Source organism: Delphinapterus leucas, chromosome 1 (assembly GCF_059928025.1).
Source record: "Delphinapterus leucas isolate spDelLeu-1000000601 "Yukka" chromosome 1, BTC_Dleu_Yukka2, whole genome shotgun sequence".
Lineage (NCBI taxonomy): Eukaryota > Metazoa > Chordata > Mammalia > Artiodactyla > Monodontidae > Delphinapterus > Delphinapterus leucas.
Window position 1 is genome coordinate 74,290,746 of NC_143129.1, and position 23,412 is coordinate 74,314,157.

The 23,412-nt window shown below is 38.4% G+C and overlaps 1 protein-coding gene across 4 annotated transcripts in view; it reads left to right on the forward strand.

The window, feature by feature from the left end:
* CD84 (CD84 molecule) overlaps nucleotides 1-23,412 on the forward strand; it is a 37,990-nt gene that overhangs the window by 7,212 nt on the left and 7,366 nt on the right. For 3 of the 4 annotated variants that reach the window (XM_022559262.2, XM_022559264.2, XM_022559265.2), the window contains exons 2-3: nucleotides 10,853-11,200; nucleotides 22,811-23,062. In XM_022559262.2, coding sequence (XP_022414970.1) covers nucleotides 10,853-11,200; nucleotides 22,811-23,062 — 600 coding nt within the window. Of the gene's footprint in view, nucleotides 1-2,310; nucleotides 2,330-10,852; nucleotides 11,201-22,810; nucleotides 23,063-23,412 lie in introns of those variants that run through there. The other variant, XM_022559263.2, reaches the window with a different exon arrangement.

Here is a 23,412-nt window from a genome sequence, read left to right on the forward strand (position 1 = left end):
TCTTGCCTCCTTTGCAATAGATTAGTTGACCATAGGTGTGTGGGTTTATCTCTGGGCTTTCTATCTTGTTCCATTGATCTATATTTCTGTTTTTGTGCCAGTACCATATTGTCTTGATTATTGTAGCTTTGTAGTATAGTCTGAAGTCAGGGAGTCTGATTCCTCCAGCTCCGTTTTTCTCCCTCAAGACTGCTTTGGCTATTCGGGGTCTTTTGTGTCTCCATACAAATTTTAAGATTTTTTGTTCTAGTCCTGTAAAAAATGCCATTGGTAATTTGATAGGGATTGCATTGAATCTGTAGATTGCTTTGGGTAGTAGAGTCATTTTCACAATATTGATTCTTCCAATCCAAGAACATGGTATATCTCTCCATCTGTTGGTATCACCTTTAATTTCTTTCATCAGTATCTTATAGTTTTCTGCATACAGGTCTTTTGTCTCCCTAGGTAGGTTTATTCCTAGGTATTTCATTGTTTTCATTACAATGGTAGATGGGAGTGTTTCTGTAATTTCTCTTTCAGAATTTTCATCATTAGCGTATAGGAATGCAAGAGTTCTAATTTCTCTTGTGGTCAGCAACGATGCTAGATATGATTTCAATTTTCTTAAATTTACTGAGGCTTGATTTGTGACCCAAGATGTGATCTATCCTGGAGAATGTTCCATGCGCACTTGAGAAGAAAGTGTAATCTGTTGTTTTTGGATGGAATGTCCTATAAATATCAATTAAATCTATCTGGTTTATTGTGTCATTTAAAACTTCTGTTTCCTTATTTATTTTCATTTTGGATGATCTGCCCATTGGTGCAAGTGAGGTGTTAAAGTCCCCCACTATTATTGTGTTACTGTCGATTTCCTCTTTTATAGCTGTTAGCAGTTGCCTTGTGTATTGAGGTGCTCCTATGTTGGGTGTATATATATTTATAATTGTTATATCTTCTTCTTGGATTGATCCCTTAATCATTATGTAGTGTCCTTCCTTGTCTCTTGTAGCATTCTTTATTTTAAAGTCTATTTTTTCTGATATGAGTATTGCTACTCCAGCTTTCTTTTGATTTCCATTTGCATGGAATATCTTTTTCCATCCCCTCAATTTCAGTCTGTATGTGTCCCTAGGTCTGAAGTGGGTCTCTTGTAGACAGCATATATGTGGGTCTTGTTTTTGTTTCCATTCAGCAAGCCTGTGTCTTTTGGATGGAGCATTTAATCCATTCACATTTAAGGTGATTATCGATATGTATGTTCCTATAACCATTTTCTTAATTCTTTTGCATTTGTTTTTGTAGGTCCTTTTCTTGTCTTGTGTTTCCCACTTAGAGAAGTTCCTTTAGCATTTGTTGTAGAGCTGGTTTGGTGGTGCTGAATTCTCTTAGCTTTTGCTTCTCTGTAAAGCTTTTGATTTCTCCATCGAATCTGAATGAGATCCTTGCTGGGTAGAGTAATCTTGGTTGTAGGTTCTTCCCTTTCATCACTTTAAGTATATCATGCCACTCCCTTCTGCCTTGTAGAGTTTCTGCTGAGAAATCAGCTGTTAACCTTATGGGAGTTCCCTTGTATGTTATTTGTCATTTTTCCCTTGCTGCTTTCAATAATTTTTCTTTGTCTTTAATTTTTGCCAATTTGATTACTATGTGTCTTGGCGTGTTTCTCCTTGGGTTTATCCTGTATGGGACTCGCTACGCTTCCTGGACTTGGGTGCTATTTCCTTTCCCATGTTAGGGAAGTTTTTGACTCTAATCTCTTCAAATATTTTCTCTTGTCCCTTCTCTCTCTCTTCTCCTTCTGGGACCCCTATAATTCGAATGTTTGTGCATTTAATATTGTCCCAGCTGTCTCTTAGGCTGTCTTCATTTCTTTTCATTCTTTTTTCTTTATTCTGTTCTGCAGCAGTGAATTCCACCATTCTGTCTTCCAGGTCACTTATCCATTCTTCTGACTCAGTTATTCTGCTATTGATTCCTTCTAGTGTAGTTTTCATTTCAGTTATTGTATTGTTCATCTCTGTTTGATTGTTCTTTAATTCTTCTAGGTCTCTGTTAAATATTTCTTGCATCTTCTCGATCTTTTCCTCCATTCTTTTTCCGAGGTCCTGGATCATCTTCACTATCATTATTCTGAATTCTTTTTCTAGAAGGTTGCCTATCTCTACTTCATTTAGTTGTTTTTCTGGGGTTTTATCTTGTTCCTTCATCTGGTATATAGCCCTCTGCCTTTTCATCTTGTCTATCTTTCTGTGAATGTTGTTCTTGTTCCACAGGCTGCAGGATTGTAGTTCTTCTTGCTTCTGCTGTCTGACATCTGGTGGATGAGGCTATCTAAGAGGAATGTGTAAGTTTCCTGATGGGAGGGGCTGGTGGTGGGTAGAGCTGCCTAGTGTCATTTAATCTTCATAATTCCTCAAAGTGGTAGAGGAATTTTATTTCATTTACAAACTAGAATCATGAGGTTTGGCAGGTAAGTGACTTAGTCATGGTCATTTATCTGGTTGGCAACAGAGCCTTGACTAGAACATGTTTCTTCATCCCTAGTTCAGGACACTTTTACTAACCATGCTATGAAGCCCCAGCCTCTGGACCTATGCAATTTTTTTGTTGTTGTTAACAACATGAGAATATGGAAAGTAGTTACAGTTAGCCAACTGCTCCTTCTTATTAATCAGCTTACACCATGGACCTTCCACACCAAGACCCAGAGACCAGTAGAGTTATCTCTTGCCCTCACTCTTTCTTGCTCTGAGTTTTCTACCTTGCTTTTTATTGCTAGAAAAAGGGCAGCTGGGTCAGTAGCTAAAAAAGTATTTAGTCTTTCAACAAATATTTAATAATCATCCATTAATTGTTAGGGAAATACTAGTGACCAAAAAAGACAAGGACTGCATGGCAATTATATTCTCATGGGGGTGCAAAATGGGGAAGACAACAAGTAAATACGCACATACAATGCTTTAGTAGTCAAAACTACTATGAGGAAAAATAAAGTAAGGCAAGGTCATAGAGAGTGATGGGAAGGAGACTGCTACTTAAACACGGTGTTTAAGAAAGCTCTCTCTGATGAGATGACATTGGAGCAGAGTTTCACAGTAAGGGAGTGCTAGAAACAGTGTAGAAAAGGAGGACAGCAAGCACAAAGTCTCTAAGGCAACAGCAGCTGGTTTGAAGAATGAGGAAGTCAGTGTGGTTGGAGTGAGTAGGGGAGAGAAGGGTAGGAGATGAGGCAGGAGAGCAGGGGCAGACCAGACAGGACCTAGTAGATGGTGGCAAAGTATATGAAAGGAGACTAGGGAGCCCCTCAAAACCCCAAATGTACACTGTCTTTGTTTTTAATAGACTCTAAGGAGAACTATGAGGTTTAAGTCTAAACACCTTCTTTGTTGTCATCAATATTTGATATTTCAAAATCTCTTTAGATTCCACCCAACACTTCTTAGTAAGTTTCCCTTGCTCAGCTATGAAGAATTTCCCTCTATTCAGTTATTGTTCTCCTGCCCCATCAATATTTCTAACCCAGATGAAGTTTCTGATTCTTTATTTTTCCCAAACACATTTCTTATTCTCATATTCTCTATTGCCTTCTTCCAGTTAGTGAGTCAGTGATTTTTGGCAGCTACTTTATTATGAAATGTACATTTGTGAAGTCCACCCATTCACATGGGTTCATCCAGGGGAACAGGAGTTATCACCTAATACATGAAAGATATATTAGGCTGGAAAATGTGCCCAGCTTCCCTTCCAGGAGGGGAAATCCAGCTCCAGGGAATAGCCTGTCCACGGTGCTCTCTGTCTAAGCTGGTGTCATCCTGCCCCTCCGGTCCCCTCTTCACCATAGCTACCTAGGGGTCACAGCGAACATATTTTCCCATCCAAGCCCACATCCCAGGGTTCCAGGCTTTTCTTGCCTTTGCTTCTCCCCTAGAAGTAGTGCCTTTCTCCCACCCACCCCTGCTGTGGTCTGGCTATGGGAGTCAGGATATCACACACAGTGGGAGATGTTATAAATGTGGGTCATCTCTTCTTCGTTAGGCTCCCAAGACTGCTCAGCAGTACCTTCATCCACTTAATCAATCTCTTGTTAACTCCCTGAGGTGTTCCCTAGAGCAGCATTTCCTCAAAATTTTTACATTCATCAAAATAATAATAGCAACTACCATTTTTATGTGCTAGGCGTTGTGCTAAGTGCTCTATCTTTATAATTGCATTGAATAATTATCCACATTTTAAAGGTGAGGAACGTGAGGATCAGAGAATTTCAATAATTTTCTCAAGATAACATATGTAGGTTCAAATATACCTAGATTCAAAACATGTGTCCCTAACCTTTATACTTCCTAACTAGTCCCACTCTTGCCTCTTCTTATCTCCTACATTACTGAAGAGATGAAGGCCATCAACCATGACTGTCTACTATTTTATCTTCCCTACTCCAAAATGTCCACTATGTATTAGGCACCTTCTGTGTGCCCTCACAGCAATTCCATGAGGCAAGCATTATTATATCCTATATTGTAGTTAAGTAATATAAGGGCCTCAGTAAATATCAGGGATTGAACTTGAACACAGGTCCATCTGGCTCAAACCTATGTTTCCTCCACCTCACAAAGCCGCCTTTCTTCTATCACTACTCCCAACAGGACCTTAAAATACCCGTATGCTTTCACTCATCCTTTCCTTTTTTTCTTCCACTTCAGATGAAGGCATTACCCTCCTCTGATTGAAAACCTATACCTTTCTCTGCCCACCATTTCCATTCCATCTTTTGTTCCACACAAGCATTAGTGACCAGTGTATCCTGCACTGTGCTAGGTGCTTGGGATTTGAAGGCAAGGTCCCTGGGTTCAAGTGATTCACAGTGTCCAGAAACAGACACATGGATTCATGACTACCAGCCAGTGTGGCAAGAACTATTAGAGAGAAACACCAAACTCCATGAGTAGGAGCACGTAACCTAGAGCAGACATGATCAGGGAATCTCTATCTTCTCTCCCTCCTTACCACCCTTCCCCCACCAATACCTTCTATTTTAAAACAAAATCAAATAGTAGTTTTGCTTGACCCTCTAGCTATTATTCTATCTTATAACATTTCTTTCACTATTAAGCTTTTCCACTTCTTTACCACATATTCTATCCTCAATCCTCTGTACTCTGGGCTCCATTTGAATCATCTTAACTTGCACTACATTCTCAAGCACCATCAATAACCTCCTAATGGACAAATCTAAGGATCATTTTCAGTCTTTATCTTACTTGAAGACTCTGAATCATTAGACATCAGTTACAGCCCCCTTCTTGTGATTTTTTGTCCTCCTGGATTTCATGATATTGTCCACTATTGGTTCCTCTCTTGCCACTCCTACCACTTGGTCTATTCAGTTTCTTTTGACAGTGCCTCTTTTAGAACTGTGAGCACTGTTCACAAGGCTCAGCCTTGGACTTCAGCCAGCTCTTCCTGAGTGACCCTCTTCTTCAATCATCTTCTCTCCATAGATGATTTCTAAACCACTTGAATTTCAGTTTGATGGCAAATGACAGAGACTCAAAAAAAATTACTTAAAGAAGAAAAAAGTTTATTTCTTGCTCATGTAAAATGTCTGGAGTTGGCAGTTCGGTTGGTAGAATAGTTTACAAGGTCATCAGGAATCCACACTTTTTCAGTCTTCCTGCGCCACAATTCTCAGTACTTGGCTTCCTCTTCTTGATCCAAAATGTCCAAGATCCAGTTGTCATGGCATTTCAGCCTGCAAGAGACAAGGAAGAGATGAAGAAAACAAAGCATCCTCTTCTTAAAGATATAAAAGTTGATACAATACTTTCAGTTTCATCCTATGGACCTGAACTTAGTCACATGACCAAACTGAGCTAGCAGAAGGCTGGGCAATGTAGTCTTTTTTTTTTTTTTTTAACATCTTTATTGGAGTATAATTGTTTTACAATGGTGTGTTAGTTTCTGCTTTATAACAAATTGAATCAGCTATACATATACATATAACACCATATCTCTTCCCTCTTGCATCTCTCTCCCTCCCCCCCTCCCTATCCCACCCCTCTAGGTGGTCACAAAGCACCGAGCTGATCTCTCTGTGCTATGCGGCTGCTTCCCACTAGCTATGGGTTTTACATTTGATAGTGTATATATGTCCATGCCACTCTCTCACTTTGTCCCAGCTTACCCTTCCCCCTCCCCATGTCCTCAAGTCCATTCTCTAGTAGGTCTGCGTCTTTATTCCCGTCCTGCGCCTAGGTTCTTCATGACCTTTTTTTCTTTTTTTTTCTTTTAGATTCCATATATATGTGTTACGAAGAATGGGGATGAAAACAAATATTGGAAAACAACTAGCAGATTCTGTCACAGTCCCCCAAATAATACTTTGAATCCATTAACTTTTCTTATCTTCCATCCTTCCAACTCCTTATTTAGATTGTCCACCATCATCTCACATTCAATATTTCTGACACTAAACTTGTCTTCTCCTTTTGACTTCTTTCAAGCATAAACTTAATCGATTTCCAGTAGCTATTAGTTTTCCACTGACATGAAGTAGACACTCAAAATATATTGTTGGATTCTGTGCCATGTCTCCTTATTCCTTGCCTTTATTTGTGCTCTCTCTCAAATTCAGCCCTTCCTTTCCACTCTCATCATCATTCCCCGATTCATGCCCAGATGGCTACAATAGCCCATGAAATGGTTTCTTAAGCCCAGCTTCTCTTTCCTCTTATTCTTCCTACATGTTATTACCATATTACTACGACCCTAAAACATCATTTAATTTTTATTCTCAAAAACTTTAATAGCTCCCCTCTGCCTGTGGTGTAGACTTCAAACTCAGGGCTGTCCCAAATCTAAACAATTTATATCTCCAGCCTTATTGCTCTCTACTCTGTTAGGCAAATCTATACTTATGCAACCTATATCACACATTCTCCTGCTTCTAAACTTTTATTCAGAACCTGAGGACCCGAGACACCCATCCTTTCCCTTTCTATCCAATAAAATTCTATTCACTCTTCAAGGTCTTCCTCAAATTCTCTTTCCTCCAAGAAGTTTTCTCTAACAACTGCAGATCAAAGTGATCTCTCCCTTCTTTGAAATCCTACTGCAATTATTGTCTCTACCATTTGCTTAAATTTATCATTTACCACTTCATATTGTAAAGGAGATTTTTGTGTGTCTGTGTGTGTGTCTCATTTCCTTAAGCATATATGAAATTTCTAAAAAAGACAAGGAACTTGTCTTGGTCATAGAGTTGCATAGTACATTTCATAGTAAGTCCTTAAGACATTTTTGTGCCACAAATTCTCTCTGAAATTGAGTTTTCTTAAGGTCTCCTCCAACACTAATATAATGTTTGAGTCCCCTCAGCACCTAGAAAAATAAATATTAGGGTTGGTTGATATGGAGATTCTTTTTTTAAAAGACTGAAGTCTTTAAGAGAAGAATAAAGGCCACCAAGTGGAGTGGTACTGAAAACTCTATCCCTCTGTGCTTTACTTGAATTAGCCCTTAATAATGGCTCTTCATACATTCTTCAGTATGGCCCTGGTGTCATGAAGGTCATCAGAGAGAGGGACTAGGGAAGCCCTAAAGGGCATGTCCTAATTGTTAAGGTGAGGATGAGAATGAGAATCATTACTAACATTTATTTTGGCTTGATGGTTACCAGAGTTTCTACTCATATGATTTTCTGATCACTAATTAGATAGGCAATTTTATAGTTATTATTTCCATTCTGTAGATGAAAATACTGAGACTCAGAAAAGTCTTCTGGCTTTATTAAGTTTGCCCAGCTCATAAGTAGAAGTACTAGCACCTATGTCTTCAAGGCTCCTTATCTTTCCGCTGCATGCTATGGTTTTGCAGCTGCCTCAGACCTCAGATGGAATGTCCAAAGGTGCATATTACGTTTGGGCAAGCCCTACACCTTTTCTCAGCAAGCCCAGGAATCTCATCCCCAACACCACAGCACAAAATAGCAACAGGGCTTCCGCTAGCTTAACGTATCTGCCACCCCCACTGCCTTGTCCTTTGATGCCCCAGCATCGCTTCCTGAATGACTTGCTGCAGAAGACAAGACATACTTCAAAAACAACACCACACACCAATCATTTTGTGACCACACAATTGTGTTCCTATTAAGAAGGCCTCAGCCTTAGCAAACTTCCCACCACTTCCTGGGGTTTGATAAGAGAATTATGAGTCTATGGAACCCACACCCTTTCCATCTTCTCACACTGAACCTGAATCCAAAGAGCAGAATGGAAATTAGGCACAAGGACCTGACTAAAAAAAAAAGCCTTATGAGACGTGGGAGATCTGGCACCAGGACCAGCCATATAATTTGTGGAACCCAGTAGAACATGAAAATATGGGGTCCCTTGTTCAAATAATATTAAGAAGTTCAAAGTGACATGGCAGCATTAAATCAAGTTCAGGTCCTTCTGAGCTCAAGGCTCTGTACGACTGCACAGGTCACATGTTCATATCTGGCACATCCAAGAATTCAGGCTGGGAAACTCTAAGTGCCCCTCTACCTGACCTTATCAGCCCAGAGGAAGAGTTTTTCTGGGGAGAATTAATGTTCAAGGAATGGATTTTAATAAACTCTGACTCCTGTCACTGAAGGCAAGCTTAGTCTCTCCTGTTCCCCTAGTGGTTTGTTCCTTTTGCTTTTACCATTTAGTACTCATCATATTGTATTATTGTTTACTTGAATGCTCATGTGTCTTATTCTCTGGGCTGTGAGCTCCTCAGGGCTGCCACCATGTTCTATTCATCCCTGAGTCCCTAACACAGCATCTGACACTTAATTAGCACTTAATAAATGTTTGTAGATAGGGATCATTTGTGTCGCTCTTTCCCTCAGGGCCCTGTTACGTCTCATTCTGTACTTAGCCCACCCCAACTAAGTCACCACTTCTTGCCTGGGATATTCCTCCTAAGGGAAAATCTTGGATGTTCTGAAAGGAAAGAGGTCTATATTAGAAGTCCCTGGCTCATTAAGGAGTTACTGTGTTGGAGAGCGGGGGTGGCCATAGTGAGACAGCACCATCAGGTTAAGAAATATCTTTGCTTTTCTGACACTTCAAAATGACTTGTATTCTCAATGACCTTTATTCTTGACCTCTTTTCTGTTTTTAATTAATTTATTTTTATTTTTGGCTGTGTTGGGTCTTCATTGCTGCACATGCGCTTTCTCTAGTTGTGGCGAGCGGGGGCTATACTTCGTTGTGGTGCGCAGGCTTCTCATTGTGGTGGCTTCTGTTTGTTGTGGAACACGGGCTCTAGGAATGCGGGCTTCTGTAGTTGTGGCACATGGGCTCAGTAGTTGTGGCACACGGGCTTAGTTGCTCCATGGCATGTGGATCTTCCTGGACCAGGGCTCGGACCTGTGTCCCCTGCATTGGCAGGCAGATTCTTAACCACTGTGCCACCAGGGAAGCCCTATTCTTGCCCTCTTTATGCCAAGCCTGGATAAACTTTAGGGTCAGCCTGAACTCACTTACATGGGAAACTTTTGTTCTGCTCTTCGGGGCTTACATGCAACCAGTACTCATCAGAATGGCCCTGTTACTGTTTATGGCTGAAGCCCTACTTGATTGGTCAAGGCCTGTACTTATTGGTTATTAAGCATTTTGAATATCATACATGCTGGCTTAATACACTATTTCACACTATATAGCTCAGTGAGAATAACAAAGTGATGAAAGAATAGAAGGAAAAGGAGAAAAAACACCCTATAGTTATATTGCCTTTCATTTTACAAACTATGTATTAAATCAATTTATCTTCATAAGGTAATAGAGGAGAAGAGAAAAAAATAAACATTTCATTTTTTTCCATGTTAGATTTTAAAAGCATTCATCCTTCAGCTTTTACCCGAAAGTATTCCTGGATTCCCAGAACAAATCAAGTCCCCTTCTTATTCTCTCTCAAAGTACCATAACACTTAATACCATTTGCACTTATCCAATCAAACCAGTTCTCTTCAATTAACTGTTAAGTTCCAGAGAGCAGGAACTACGTCTATTTTTACTCACCATTGTACCTCCATCTCCTTACGTCATGCTTTAAGGAGTAGATGCTCAACAAACTTTTGTATTATAATTAAATTAATAAATACCTGCCATAGTATCTGGAACAAAGCTGACCTTGAATAAATACATTCATTCATTCATAAAAGTATAAATGAATAAACGAACTTTGCTTACTTCAGAAGTTGCTCCAAAAGATCCTAGGCAACACATAACTTAATTCCATTTATTAACTCATTCCACAAATATTTACTAAGCGCCCACTATGTGTCAAGTACTTGTCTAAAGACTGGGGATATAGCAATGAACAAAAAAGCCCCCCCAAAATCACCAGCTTGGGGAATATTTACTCCAGAGCCTCTAAAGCACTCTCTGCCTATATCTTCTAGGAATAGAGGCATACGTGTAGCTCTTTATTTGCAAAGACCACAGTAGCCATCGTAGGCTCTTGTCCCAGCTCTTTGACCACTTGGCAATATGACTTGGGAAAGAAAGAACATTTAATATCTCAGACCTCATGGAAGTTTATGGCCTTCATCTCTCAAATTCCATCTAGCTCTCAGAGTCTATATGTCTAGATAAATAAATTTTAATGAAATGGATCGCTTAAAATTCACTGGGAAACTTAGTTTTTGAAAGAGAATCCTTTAGAATATTTAGCCATCATATTAAATATATTTAAAGCAGAATGCCCCCCCACAAAAAAGAAGATATCATCAAGAAACTGGATGAGATGCTCCTTGGGGAGATTCAAGCCTGGGGAAACAGGGAATTCTAAAAGGTGCAACAGTCAAATGGTTATGATTTTCTATTTATGTCCTCAGGTCTGGAAGCAGCTGGAAGTGACACAGACATCTTCATGGTGAATGGGATTCTGGGGGAGTCAGTTACTTTCCCCTTAAATATCCAACAATCACAGAAAGTTATCAGCATTTCTTGGAATTCCAAAACATCTGTCGCTTTTGTAACACCAGGAAACTCAGGAACAGCACCCACAATTTCCATAACCCACCAAAATTACCATAAACGAATAAATGTCTCAGGTCAGAACTATAACCTGGAGCTCAGAAATCTGAGGTTGGAAGACTCAGGGATCTACAAAGCCGACATAAATGTAAAGACCTCTGAAATGATCACCACCACCACCAGGTGCTACAATCTTCAAGTCTATCGTAAGTTGTGGGAAGACAGAGGGCTTGTTTTTTTATTTTTACTTTGCAATTTGCTGTCTAAAGAACACTTTTATTTCTGACAGCTGGGTTCCCTAAATCTTTTTATACTTATAAATACTTACATAAATATATCAGTACTTAAGAGGATGTGGCTTTGTTTGCTTTTAGCTACGTACTCTTCCTGTGGACCTTGTTTCTCTTTTCTATAAAATGTAAATAATCATACTATCTATTTCCCATAGTTATTGTGAAGATCAAGTAAGACAGTGTATGCAAAGTACTTTTTAAAAACCTTTTTATTTTGAAATAATTATAGATGCATAGAAAGGTGTAAAGAAATGTATAGGGAGGGCCTGTGTGCATTTCACCCCCACCTCTCCCAATGGTAACATCTTACATAACTAGAGTACAATATCAAAACCAGGAAATCGACATTGGTACAATCTGTAGAGCTTATTTATTGAATAGATTTCACCAGTTATATAGGCACTTATTTGTGTGTATGTGTGTAGCTCTGTACAGTTTATTCACAAAAATAGCCTTATGTAAACACTACCATAATCAAGATACTTAACTGTACCGATGTCACAAGATTCCTTCATCCCCTTATAGTCACTCATTGCCACCCCCTTTCCTCTCCCAAACTCCTGGAAGACATTAATCCATTCTTCATATCTAAAATTATATTACTTCACAAATGTTACATAGATAGAATCATGCAGTATGCAAGCTTTGGAGATTGGCTTTTTTCATTCAGCATAATTTCTTTGAGCCATCCTAATTGCTGCAAGTATCAATAGGTTATATATTTTTATTGTTGGATAGTATTTCATGGTACAGATGTACTACTTTGTTTAACTATTCACCTATTGAGGGATATATTAGTTGTTTCTAGTTTGGGGGTTATTACAAATAAAACTGCTATGAATATTTGTGTACAAGTTTCTGCATGAAGTAAGTTTTTGTTTCTTTAAGATAAATGTCCAAGAATGAAATCATATGGTAAGTCCATTTGTCTTTCTTTAAATGGTTTATTGTGATAAAATATACATAACATTTAACATGTTAATCATTTTTAAGTGTAACATTCAGTGGCATTAAGTACGTTTACATTGTTGTGCAATCATCACCACTCTTCAACTCCAGAAATTTTTTTCCCCTTTTAGATAGATTCTATTTTTTAGAGCAGTTCAAGGTTCATACAAAAGTTAAGTAAAAAGTACGGAGTTCCCATATGCACCCTGCCTCCTACGACATACACAGCCTCCTACATTATCTACATCCCCCACCAGAGTGATATATTTATTACAATTAATAATGTACATTGATACATCGTTAGCAACCAAAATCCACAGTTTACATTAGGGTTCACTCTTGGTGTTATACATTCTATGGGTAATGACAAATATATAATGACATTTATCCACCATGACAGTATCATTCAGAATAGTTTCACTGCCCTAAAATCCCTCTGTGTTCTGTTATTCATCCCTCCCCCCAAGCCCTGGCAACCACTGATCTTCCCGTCTCCATGGTTTTGTCTTTTTCAGAATGTCATGTAGTTGGAATCAGACAGTATGTAACCCTTTCAGGTTGGCTTCGTCCACTTAGTAATATGCATTTAAGTTATCTTCGTATCTTTTCATGGCTTCATAGCTCTCTCCAGAACTTTTGAGTCATTTTTAGTGTTAAAAGGATTGCCAAATTATTTTGCATTCCCACCAAAAATGTACGAATGATCAGTATCTCCACATCCTCACAGCATTTAGTGTTGTCACTGTTATTTTGGTCATTCTGATGAGTGAGTAGTATATTTCATTTTGGTTTTTAATTTTAATTTCTCCAGTAGCTAATGCAAAATGCCTTTAAAAGATAAAATATTAGTACTGTTATCATCACTAAAATTACCGCAATTCACTAGGAGATGTGTGTGGTGTGTTACGCAATGCTACTCAAAGTGTGGTCTGTGTGCTGGCAGCATCAGCATCACCTGGGAACTTATTGGAAATGCAGATTCTCAGGCCACAATCCTTACCATTGGTGGTGAAGCCCAGGAATCTGTGTTTTAACATTCTCTCTGAACTATTCCTATGTGTGCTGAAGTTTGAGAAGTGCTAATCTAGAACTGCCCTGTCCAACATGGTAGTCAGTAGCTACATGTAGCTATTAAGTATTTGAAATGTGGTGAGTACAAATTGAAATGTGCTCTAAGTGTAAAATACACACTAGATTTAGCGTCAATAAAGGAACCCATAAAATATCTCATTAATCAATTTTATATTGGTTCCAGGTTAAGATAACATTTTGGATATATTGAGTTAAATAAAATACATTATTATATCACCTGTTTATTTTCACTATTTTTAATGTGGCTATTAGAAAAATTTTAATTACATAAGTGATTAACATTTTATTTCAGCACTAATTTCTAGCATAGAGAATATTTGAGCCATGTCTCAAGGATTTTACTGTCCATCTACCCCACGGCAGAAAAACACAGAAATGCGACTAATAGATAAAATTCAGGTATACGGTTAATCCACTAAAGTTCAAGCTCCATAAAGGCAGAGACTGGTATAGGATACACTTCATGTTCCCAGCTCCTACCTTGCCAGGCACATAGTGGGTGCTGCAGAAGTATTTGTTGAATGGAAAAGTGAATTAATCATAATAGTCCCAGGTCCTAATACAGTGCCTGACAATTGTAAGTGCTCAATTAATATAGCATAATTCAATCAGGTTGCATCTGGATAGGACGCATACTGTAAAGAGCATTAATGTCAGAATTAGAACCCTTGCCAACTGTGTGACCCTGGCAAAGTTGTTTACCTTGTCTGGGCCTAAATTTCCTTGTCTATAGAATGTAGATTGTAATAGGTGGGATTAATTGAGATAGGGTTAGTTGAGCTCCTAGCACAGTGCAAGCCTTAAAGTAGATGCTCAATAACTAGCTGTTGTTATTAATTTTTTAACCCTTGTCCCCTTTTTAGATTCTAGTTAGGAAGAACTTCCTACATGAAGAAGGCTCTGAACTGGGCATGAGCGACAGAGTCAAAGAACCATACCCAAGTGTGGACACTTCAGAAAATATCTGACTCATTCAAGAACTTTGGCTGAGAAAATATAGAGGGCGTTCAATTTTATGATGTTTGTTTTCATCCCGTTATATGTTTAGTTTTACCCACTCAGTCTTTAAGGGGTGTTAAACCACCTGCAATTAGGGCAGACTACTGTAAAATCTTAGAGAAAGTCCATACAACAAAATCTTCATTTTTTGGGTAGTTAGCTGAGAAGATAAAGAGAGAGAAACTGACATTTAATGAACACTATCTATTTGTATGGCATTCTACCACCTAATTTTTTAAAATACATAAAGATTATACATATTTAGGCAATATATGCACAAACAGAGCAAAAGATAATACAATGAAATGCAACTCTTTCTTTTCAGAGGCAGTCACTATTGCCAGTTTATTTTGCTTCTTCAGTAGAAAATTAAAGTACATATAAGCATAGATAGATTGATGCTGGATAGATAGATAGATAGATAGATGATAGATGGATAGTAGAGTGGTCTTTGTATATAATAGCTCATCTAATCCTCACAACCACCCTAGCTAGAGAAAATTGTTGTCCCCGTGTTATAATTGAGGAAGCCAAAGCTCAATGCAGCTGGATACCTTCTCCACCATTCCATAGTTAGAGAACAGTGGAGCATGGATTCTGAACCTAGTCTCCAATGGCTTCTCCACACTTTTACTTTGGAGGATGAAGGCCTGTCAGCCACAACCCTGACCTTCTCTGCCCATCAGCTTTGTGTAGGTAACATCTCTGTTCCTGCAGAGAAAAATGAGATGGAATCCTATTCTTCACCACTATCCCCCACCTTGACACCCACAAAAAAAAAAAGTCTTTTTAAAAATAAGTGAACAACAAGCAGAGACTTAAACACTGTTGTAAATCAAGTTTCTACGGAAACACACACACACCATTTGGTTCCTTTTTCACTATACATATCTGTATCTATCACTGTTATAGCTAATCAAGGTCTTTACTCCAAACTTGTTTAGAAGCTCTTTGGCAAGTTATCACTAATTCTGATTTGGAATGGTCCCCTCTAAGAGACTCTTAGGACCAGAGTATCTGGTTAGGTTGGAATCAAAGACTTTACAGCTCTTAGTTCCCATGTTCTACTCCCTCACAGGTACAGACAAATGGTTCCTATATTTACAGTGCTGCATTTATTGCCTTTACAGACTTCACATTAATTAGAAAGTTATGTGCCATTTCCTTCCTCTATTTCCTCCATCACATGGCAATAGTGGGAGGAGCAAACCACATTGCAGCAGTTTTGACAAGAATGAACTAAACTTACCAGCTCTGAATGTGGTCCTTTTCTTATCTCCTGGTAAAATGTTTTTCCTTTCCTTCTGCCAGCTCCAGATCTAGATATTGCCTCAACTTTTATATAATTGGATTTTTGGTAACCTTTTACTACTTACAACTTTTATCATTTACTTTTTCATTGCTTTAGTAAAAACATTTTTTAAAATGAACTTTTATTTTTTTATTATTATTTTTTAAACATCTTTATTGGAGTATAATTGCTTCACAATGGTGTGTTAGTTTCTGCTTTACAACAAAGTGAATCAGCTATACATATACATACATCCCCATATCTCTTCCATCTTGCGGCTCTCTCCCACCCTCCCTATCCCACCCCTCTAGGTGGTCACAAAGCACCGAGCTGATCTCCCTGTGCTATGCGGCTGCTCCCCACTAGCTATCTATTTTACGTTTGGTAGTGTATATATGCCCATGCCACTCTCTCACTTTGTCACAGCTTACCCTTCCCCCTGCCCATATCTTCAAGTCCATTCTCTAGTAGGTCTGTGTCTTTATTCCCATCTTACCCCTAGGTTCTTCATGACATTATTTTTACTTAGATTCCATATATATGTGTTAGCATACGGTATTTGTCTTTCTCTTTCTGACTTACTTCGCTCTGTATGACAGACTCTAGGTCCATCCACTTCACTACAAATAACTCAATTTCGTTTCTTTTTATGGCTGAGTAATATTCCATTGTATATATGTGCCACATCTTCTTTATCCATTCATCTGTCGATGGACACTTAGGTTGCTTCCATGTCCTGGTTATTGTAAATAGAGCTGCAATGAACATTGTGGTACATGACTCTTTTTGAATTATGGTTTTCTCAGGGAATATGCTTAGTAGTGGGATTGCTGGCTTGTATGGTAGTCCTATTTTTAGTTTTCTGAGGAACCTCCATACTATTCTCCATAGTGGCTGTATCAATTTAAATTTCCACCAACAATGCAAGAGGGTTCCTTTTCTCCACACACTCTCCAGCATTTATTGTTTGTAGATTTTTTTTGATGATGGCCATTCTGACTGGAGTGAGGTGATACCTCATTGTAGTTTTGATTTGCATTTCTCTAATGATTAGGGATGTTGAGCATTCTTTCACGTGTTTGTTGGCAATCTGTGTATCTTCTTTGGGGAAATGTCTATTTAGGTCTTCTGCCCATTTTTGGATTGGGTTGTTTGTTATTTTGATATTGAGTTGCATGAGCTGCTTATAAATTTTGGAGGTTAATCCTTTGTCAGTTGCTTCATTTGCAAATATTTTCTCCCATTCTGAGGGTTGTCGTTTCGTCTTGTTTATGGTTTCCTTTGCTGTACAAAAGCTTTTAAGTTTCATTAGGTCCCAATAGTTTATTTTTGTTTTTATTTCCATTTTTCTAGGAGGTGGGTCAAAAAGACCTTGCTCTGATTTATGTCATAGATTGTTCTGCCTATGCTTTCCTCTAAAGTTTTATACTGTCTGTCCTTACATTTAGATCTTTAATCCATTTTGAGTTTATTTTTGTGTATGGTGTTAGGGAGTGCTCTAATTTCATTCTTTTACATGTAGCTGTCCAGTTTTCCCAGCACCACTTATTGAAGAGGTTGTCTTTTCTCTATTGTATATTCTTGCCTCCTTTATCAAAGTTAAGGTGACCATATGTGCATGGGTTTATGTCTGGGTTTACTATCCTGTTCCATTGATCTATATTTCTATTTCTGTGCAAGTACCATACTGTCTTAATTACTGTAGCTTTGTAGTGTAGTCTGAAGTCTGGGAGCCTGATTCCTCCAGTTCCGTTTTTCTTTTCTGAAGATTCCTTTGGCTATTCAGGTCTTTTGTGTTTCAGTACAAATTTTGAAAATCTTTTTCTAGTTCTGTGAAAAATGCCATTTGTAATTTGATAGGGATTGCACTGAATCTGTAGATTACTTTGGGTAGTAGAGTCATTTTCACAAGGTTGATTCTTCCAATCCAAGAACATGGTATATCTCTCCATCTGTTTGGGGTTTTTTGTTTGTTTTTGTGGTAAACGGGCTTCTCACTGTTGTGGCCTCCCCCATTGCAGAGCACAGGCTCTGGACGCACAGGCTCAGCGGCCATGGCTCATGGGCCCGGCTGCTCCGCGGCATGTGGGATCTTCCTGGACCAGGGCACAAACCCGTGTCCCCTGCATTGGCAGCCGGACTTTCGACCACTGCGCCACCAGGGAAGCCCTCTCTATTTGTTTGAATCATCTTTAATTTCTTTCATCAGTGTCTTATACTTTTCTGCATACAGGTCTTTTGCCTCCTTAGGTAGGTATATTCCTAGGTATTTTATTCTTATTTTTGCAATGGTAAATGTGAGTGTTTCCTTAATTTCTCTTTCAGATTTTTCATCATTATTGTATAGGAATGCAAGAGATTTCTGTGCATTAATTTTGTATCCTGCTACTTTACGAAATTCATTGATTAGCTCTAGTAGTTTTCTGGTGGCATCTCTAGGATTCTCTATGTATGGTATCATGTCATCTGCAAACAGTGACAGCTTTATTCTTCTTTTCTGATTTGTATTCCTTTTATTTCTTTTTCTTCTCTGATTGCTGTGGCTAAAACTTCCAAAACTATGTTGAATAATAGTGGTGAGAGTGGACAACCTTGTCTTCTTCCCACTCCTAGAGGAAATGGTTTCAGTTTTTCACCATTGAGGACGATGTTGGCTGTGGGTTTGTCATATATGACCTTTATTATGTTGAGGTAAGTTCCCTCCATGCTTACTTTCTGGAGGGCTTTTATCATAAATGGGTGTTGAATTTTGTCAAAAGCTTTTTCTACATCTATTGAAATGATCATATGGTTTTTCTCCTTCTATTTGTTAATATGATTTATCACATTGATTGATTTGCATATATTGAAGAATCCTTGCATTCCTGGGATAAACCCCACTTGATCATGGTGTATGATCATTTAAATGTGCTGTTGGATTCTGTTTGCTAGTATTTTGTTGAGGATTTTTGCAACTGTGTTCATCAGTGATATTGGTCTGTACTTTTATTTCTTTGTGATATCTTTGGTTTTGGTATCAGGGTGATGGTGGCCTTGTAGAATGAGTTCATCAGTGTTCCTCCTTCTGCTATATTTTGGAAGAGTTTGAGGAGGATAGGTGTTAGCTCTTCTCTAAATGTTTGATAGAATTTTCCTGTGAAGCCATCTGGTCCTGGGCTTTTGTTTGTTGCAAGATTTTTAATCACAGTCTCAATTTCAGTGCTTGTGATTCATTTGTTTATACTTTCTATTTCTTCCTGGATCAGTCTCAGATGGTTGTGCTTTTCTAAGAATGTGTCCCTTTCTTCCTGGTTGTCCATTTTATTGGCATATAATTGCTTGTAGTAATCTCTCATGATCCTTTGTATTTCTTCAGTGTCAGTTATTACTTCTTTTTCATTTCTAATTCTATTGATTTGAGTCTTACCCCTTTTTTTCCTGAATGAATCTGGCTAATGGTTTATCAATTTTGTTTACCTTCTCAAAGGACCAGCTTTTAGTTTTACTGATCTTTGCTATTGTTTCCTTCATTTCTTTATCATTTATTTCTGATCTGATCTTAATGATTTCTTTCCTTCTGCTAACTTTGGAGTTTTTTTGTTCTTCTTTCTCTAATTGCTGTAGGTGTAAGGTTAGGTTGTTTATTTGAGATGTTTCTTGTTTCTTCAGGTAGGATTGTATTGCTATAAACTTCCCTCATAACACTGCTTTTGCTGCATCCCATAAGTTTTGGGTTATCGTGTTTTCATTGTCATTTGTTTCTAGGTATTTTTTGATTTCCTCTTTGATTTTTTCAGTGATCTCTTGGTTATTAAGTAGTGCATTGTTTAGCCTCCATGTGTTTGTATTTTTTACAGATTGTTTCTTTTAATTGATATCTAGTCTCATAGTGTTGTGGTTGGAAAACACACTTGATATGATTTCAATTTTCTTGAATTTACCAAGGCTTGATTTGTGACCCAAGATGTGATCTATCTTGGAGGATGTTCCCTGAGCACATGAGAAGAAAGTGAAATCTGCTGTTTTGGGAAGGCATGTCCTATAAATATCAATTAAGTTTATCTTCTTTAATGTATCATTTAAAGCTTGTGTTTCCTTATTTATTTTCATTTTATATGATTGGTCCATTGGTGAAAGTGGGGTGTTAAAGTCCCCTACTATGATTGTGTTACTGTTGATTTCCCCTTTTATGGCTGTTAGCAGTTGCCTTACATATTGAGGTGCACCTATGTTGAGTGCATAAATATTTACAATTGTTATATCTTCTTCTTGGATTGATCGCTTGATCATTATGTAGTGTCCTTCTTTGTCTCTTGTAATATTCTTTATTTTAATGTCTATTTTGTCTGATATGAGAATTGCTACTCCAGCTTTCTTTTGATATCCATTTTCATAGAATATCTTTCTATCCCCTCACTTTCAATGCGTATGTATCCCTAGGTCTGAAGTGGGTCTCTTGTAGACAGCATATATAAGGGTCTTGTTTTTGTATGCATTCAGCCAGTCTATGACTTTCGGTTGGAACATTGAATCCATTTACATTTAAGGTAATTATCCATATGTATGTTCCTGTTACCAGTTTCTGAATTGTTTTTGGATTTGTTATTGTACGTCTTTTCCTTCTCTTGCGTTTCCTGCTTAATGAAGTTCCTTTTGCATTTGTTGTAAAGCTGGCTTGGTGGTGCTGAACTCTCTTAGCTTTTGTCTGTCTGTAAAGCTTTACATTTCTCTGTTGAATGTGAATGAGATCCTTGCTGGGTAGAGTAATCTTGGTTGTAGGTCTTTCCCTTTCATTACTTTAAATATGTCCTGCCAGTCCCTTCTGGCTTGCAGAGTTTCTGCTGAAAGATCAGCTGTTAACCTTGTGGAGATTCCCTTGTATGTTATTTGTTGTTTTTCCCTTGCTGCTTGTAATATTTTTTTCTTGGTATTTAATTTTTGATAGTTTGATTAATATGTGTCTTGGCATGTTTCTCCTTGGATTTATCCTGTATGGGACTCTCTGCACTTCCTGGACTTGATTGATTATTTCCTTTCCTGTATTAGAAAACTTTTCAACTATAATCTCTTCAAATATTTTCTCAGTCCCTTTCTTTTTCTCTTCTTATTCTGGGATCCTGATAATTCACATGTTGGTGCCTTTAATGTTGTCCCAGAGGTCTCTGAGACTATACTCAATTCTTTTCTTTCTTTTTTCTTTATTCTGCTCTGAAGTAGTTATTTCCACTATTCTACCTTCCTGGTCACTTACCCATTCTTCTGCCTCAGTTATTCTGCTATTGATTCCTTCTAGAGAATTTTTAATTTCATTTATAGTGCTGTTCAACATTGTTTGTTTGCTGTTTAGTTCTTCTAGGTCCTTGTTAAATGTTTCTTGTATGTTCTCCATTCTTTTTCCAGGATTTTGGATCACCTTTACTATCATTATTTTGAATTTTTTTTCAGGTAGACTGCCTATTTCCTCTTCATTTGTTTGGTCTGGTGGGTTTTTATCTTGCTCCTTCATCTGCTGTATTTTTCTGTCTTCTCATTTTGCTTCACTTACTGTGTTTTGGGTCTCCTTTTCACAGGCTGTAGGTTCGTAACTCCCATTGTTTTTGGTGTCTGTCCCCAGTGGCTAAGTTTGGTTCAGTGGGTTGTGTAGGTTTCCTAGTGGAGGGGACTAGTGCCTGTGTTCTGGTGGATGAGGCTGGATCTTGTCTTTATGGTCGGCACGACTGCATCTGGTGGTGTGTTTTGCAGTGCCTGTGACCTTATTATGATTTTAGGCAGCCTCTCTGCTACTGGATGGGGTTGTGTTCCTGTCTTGGTAGTTGTTTGGCATAGGGTGTCCAGCACTGTAGCTTTCTCATCGTTGAGTGAAGTGGGTCTTAGCATTGAGATGGAGATCTCTGGGAGAGCCTTCGCTGTTTGATACTACATGGAGCTGGGAGGTCTCTGGTGGACCCATGTCCTGAACTCAGCACTCCCACCTCAGAGGCACAGACCTGACACTCAGCTGGAGCACCAAGACCCTGTCAGCCTCACAGCTCAGAAGAAAAGGGAGAAAAAAAGGAAGAATGAAAAAATAAAATAAAGTTATTAATATAAAAAATAATTATTAACAATAGAAAAAATTTAAAAAGTAATAAAAAAAGAAAAAAAAAGAAAGAAAGAAGAGAGCAACCAAACCAAAAAACAAATCCACCAATGATAACAAGCACTAAAATCTATACTAAAAAAAAAAAAAGAAAAGAAATAAACCGGACAGACAGAACCCTAGGTCAAAGCTATACAGACAAGATCACACCAAGAATCATACACATACACACTCACAAAAAGAGGAAAAGGAAAAAAATACATATATCTTTTGAGAAGTCTGAGGTCTTCTGCCAACGTTCAATAGGTAGGTGTTCTGTAGGAGTTGTTCCACATGTAGATGTATTTCTGATATATTTGTGGGGAAGAAGGTGATCTCCACATCTTACTCCTCCTCCATCTTGAAGGTCTCCCCCCTTTCAAATGCTTTGTTGAACATTTATATCCCTAGCCAACATATGGTTGCAAATGATGAAGGAACCAACATGAGGAGTGGATAAACACAACCAACATATATATTGGTTGATACTTTCATTTAAGTTCAGTAATAAGAAAAAAGTGATTGAACAAAGACATATATTGGAACTTCACTTGTTCATCAATGACGTGAGCAACTTCTTTGCTGAACTGGATAGTGGTTTTCAAATACTGGAAGAACATTTCCAATTTTTTGTGTGCTATTCACAATATAATGGCTACAGACAGGATGCATTGTTATTTTAATCTGCTTCAGTACCCTCTCCTCCATTGCTTTCTTAAGTCTAGTGTGACAATCAAGAAAACAATAAGTCAAGCCCTAGTTTGCAGCATTTGCCAATTTCTTTGGTGTAAATACTCCCACTTTGGCTGATTTCAAGACCTGCAGAGTTGGGAAGACTTTGTATTGATACATCATTACAAGGGATAGATACAATAGATGTAAATAACCTCTAGAGCATAGATTATAGTAAATTGTCCAAAAAAAATTAGTAAGTGATGAGTTTTAAAGAGTTATTAGATTGTTTTTAATATAATTTATTTCATTGTAAGTTTTTAACATCCATCATGAAAATTTCTGAAAATTTAACAGTTGGCTCGCACAAGCTGGTATAGGCCAGCTCCAGCTTACCACTGGCTCATGTGTTTTCTCCTCATAGGTCGGCTTGGGAAGCCAAAAATTACTCAGAGTTTAATGACATCTGTGAATAGCACCTGCAATGTCACACTGACGTGTTCTGTCGAGAAAGAAGAAAAGAATGTGACATACAGCTGGAGTCCACTGGGGGAAGAAGGCAATGTTCTTCGAGTCTTCCAGACCCCTGACAACCAAGAGCTGATTTACACGTGTACAGCATGGAACCCTGTCAGCAACAATTCTGACTCCATCTCTGCCCAGCAGCTCTGTGCAGGTAACCATCTCTGTCCGTCTCTCCTGGAGTCTCAGAAATCACTCTAACCTGCTGCAAGGCCTGAATCGGCCCTAGTTCTCCAGGGAAAAGTGCCTCCCTTATACCAGGGCTGGACTCAGGGGAATTCTCTTCCCAAGAAGCCCTGGAAAAGAATCCAAAGCCTTCTGGGTGATGCTGGGCATTTCAGGGTGTTCTGAGGCAGCCCCCGCTCAGCTCCCCAATTCAGCTTCTGATCTTGACCTTTAATAGCAGGAAGTACAGTTTCCCTCTGAGCTTTGGCACTCCCCTCTATCCATATTGAGTGTCCTTCAGGGGAGTGCCCCTGAATGTGGATAAGCTTGCCCAGCCTC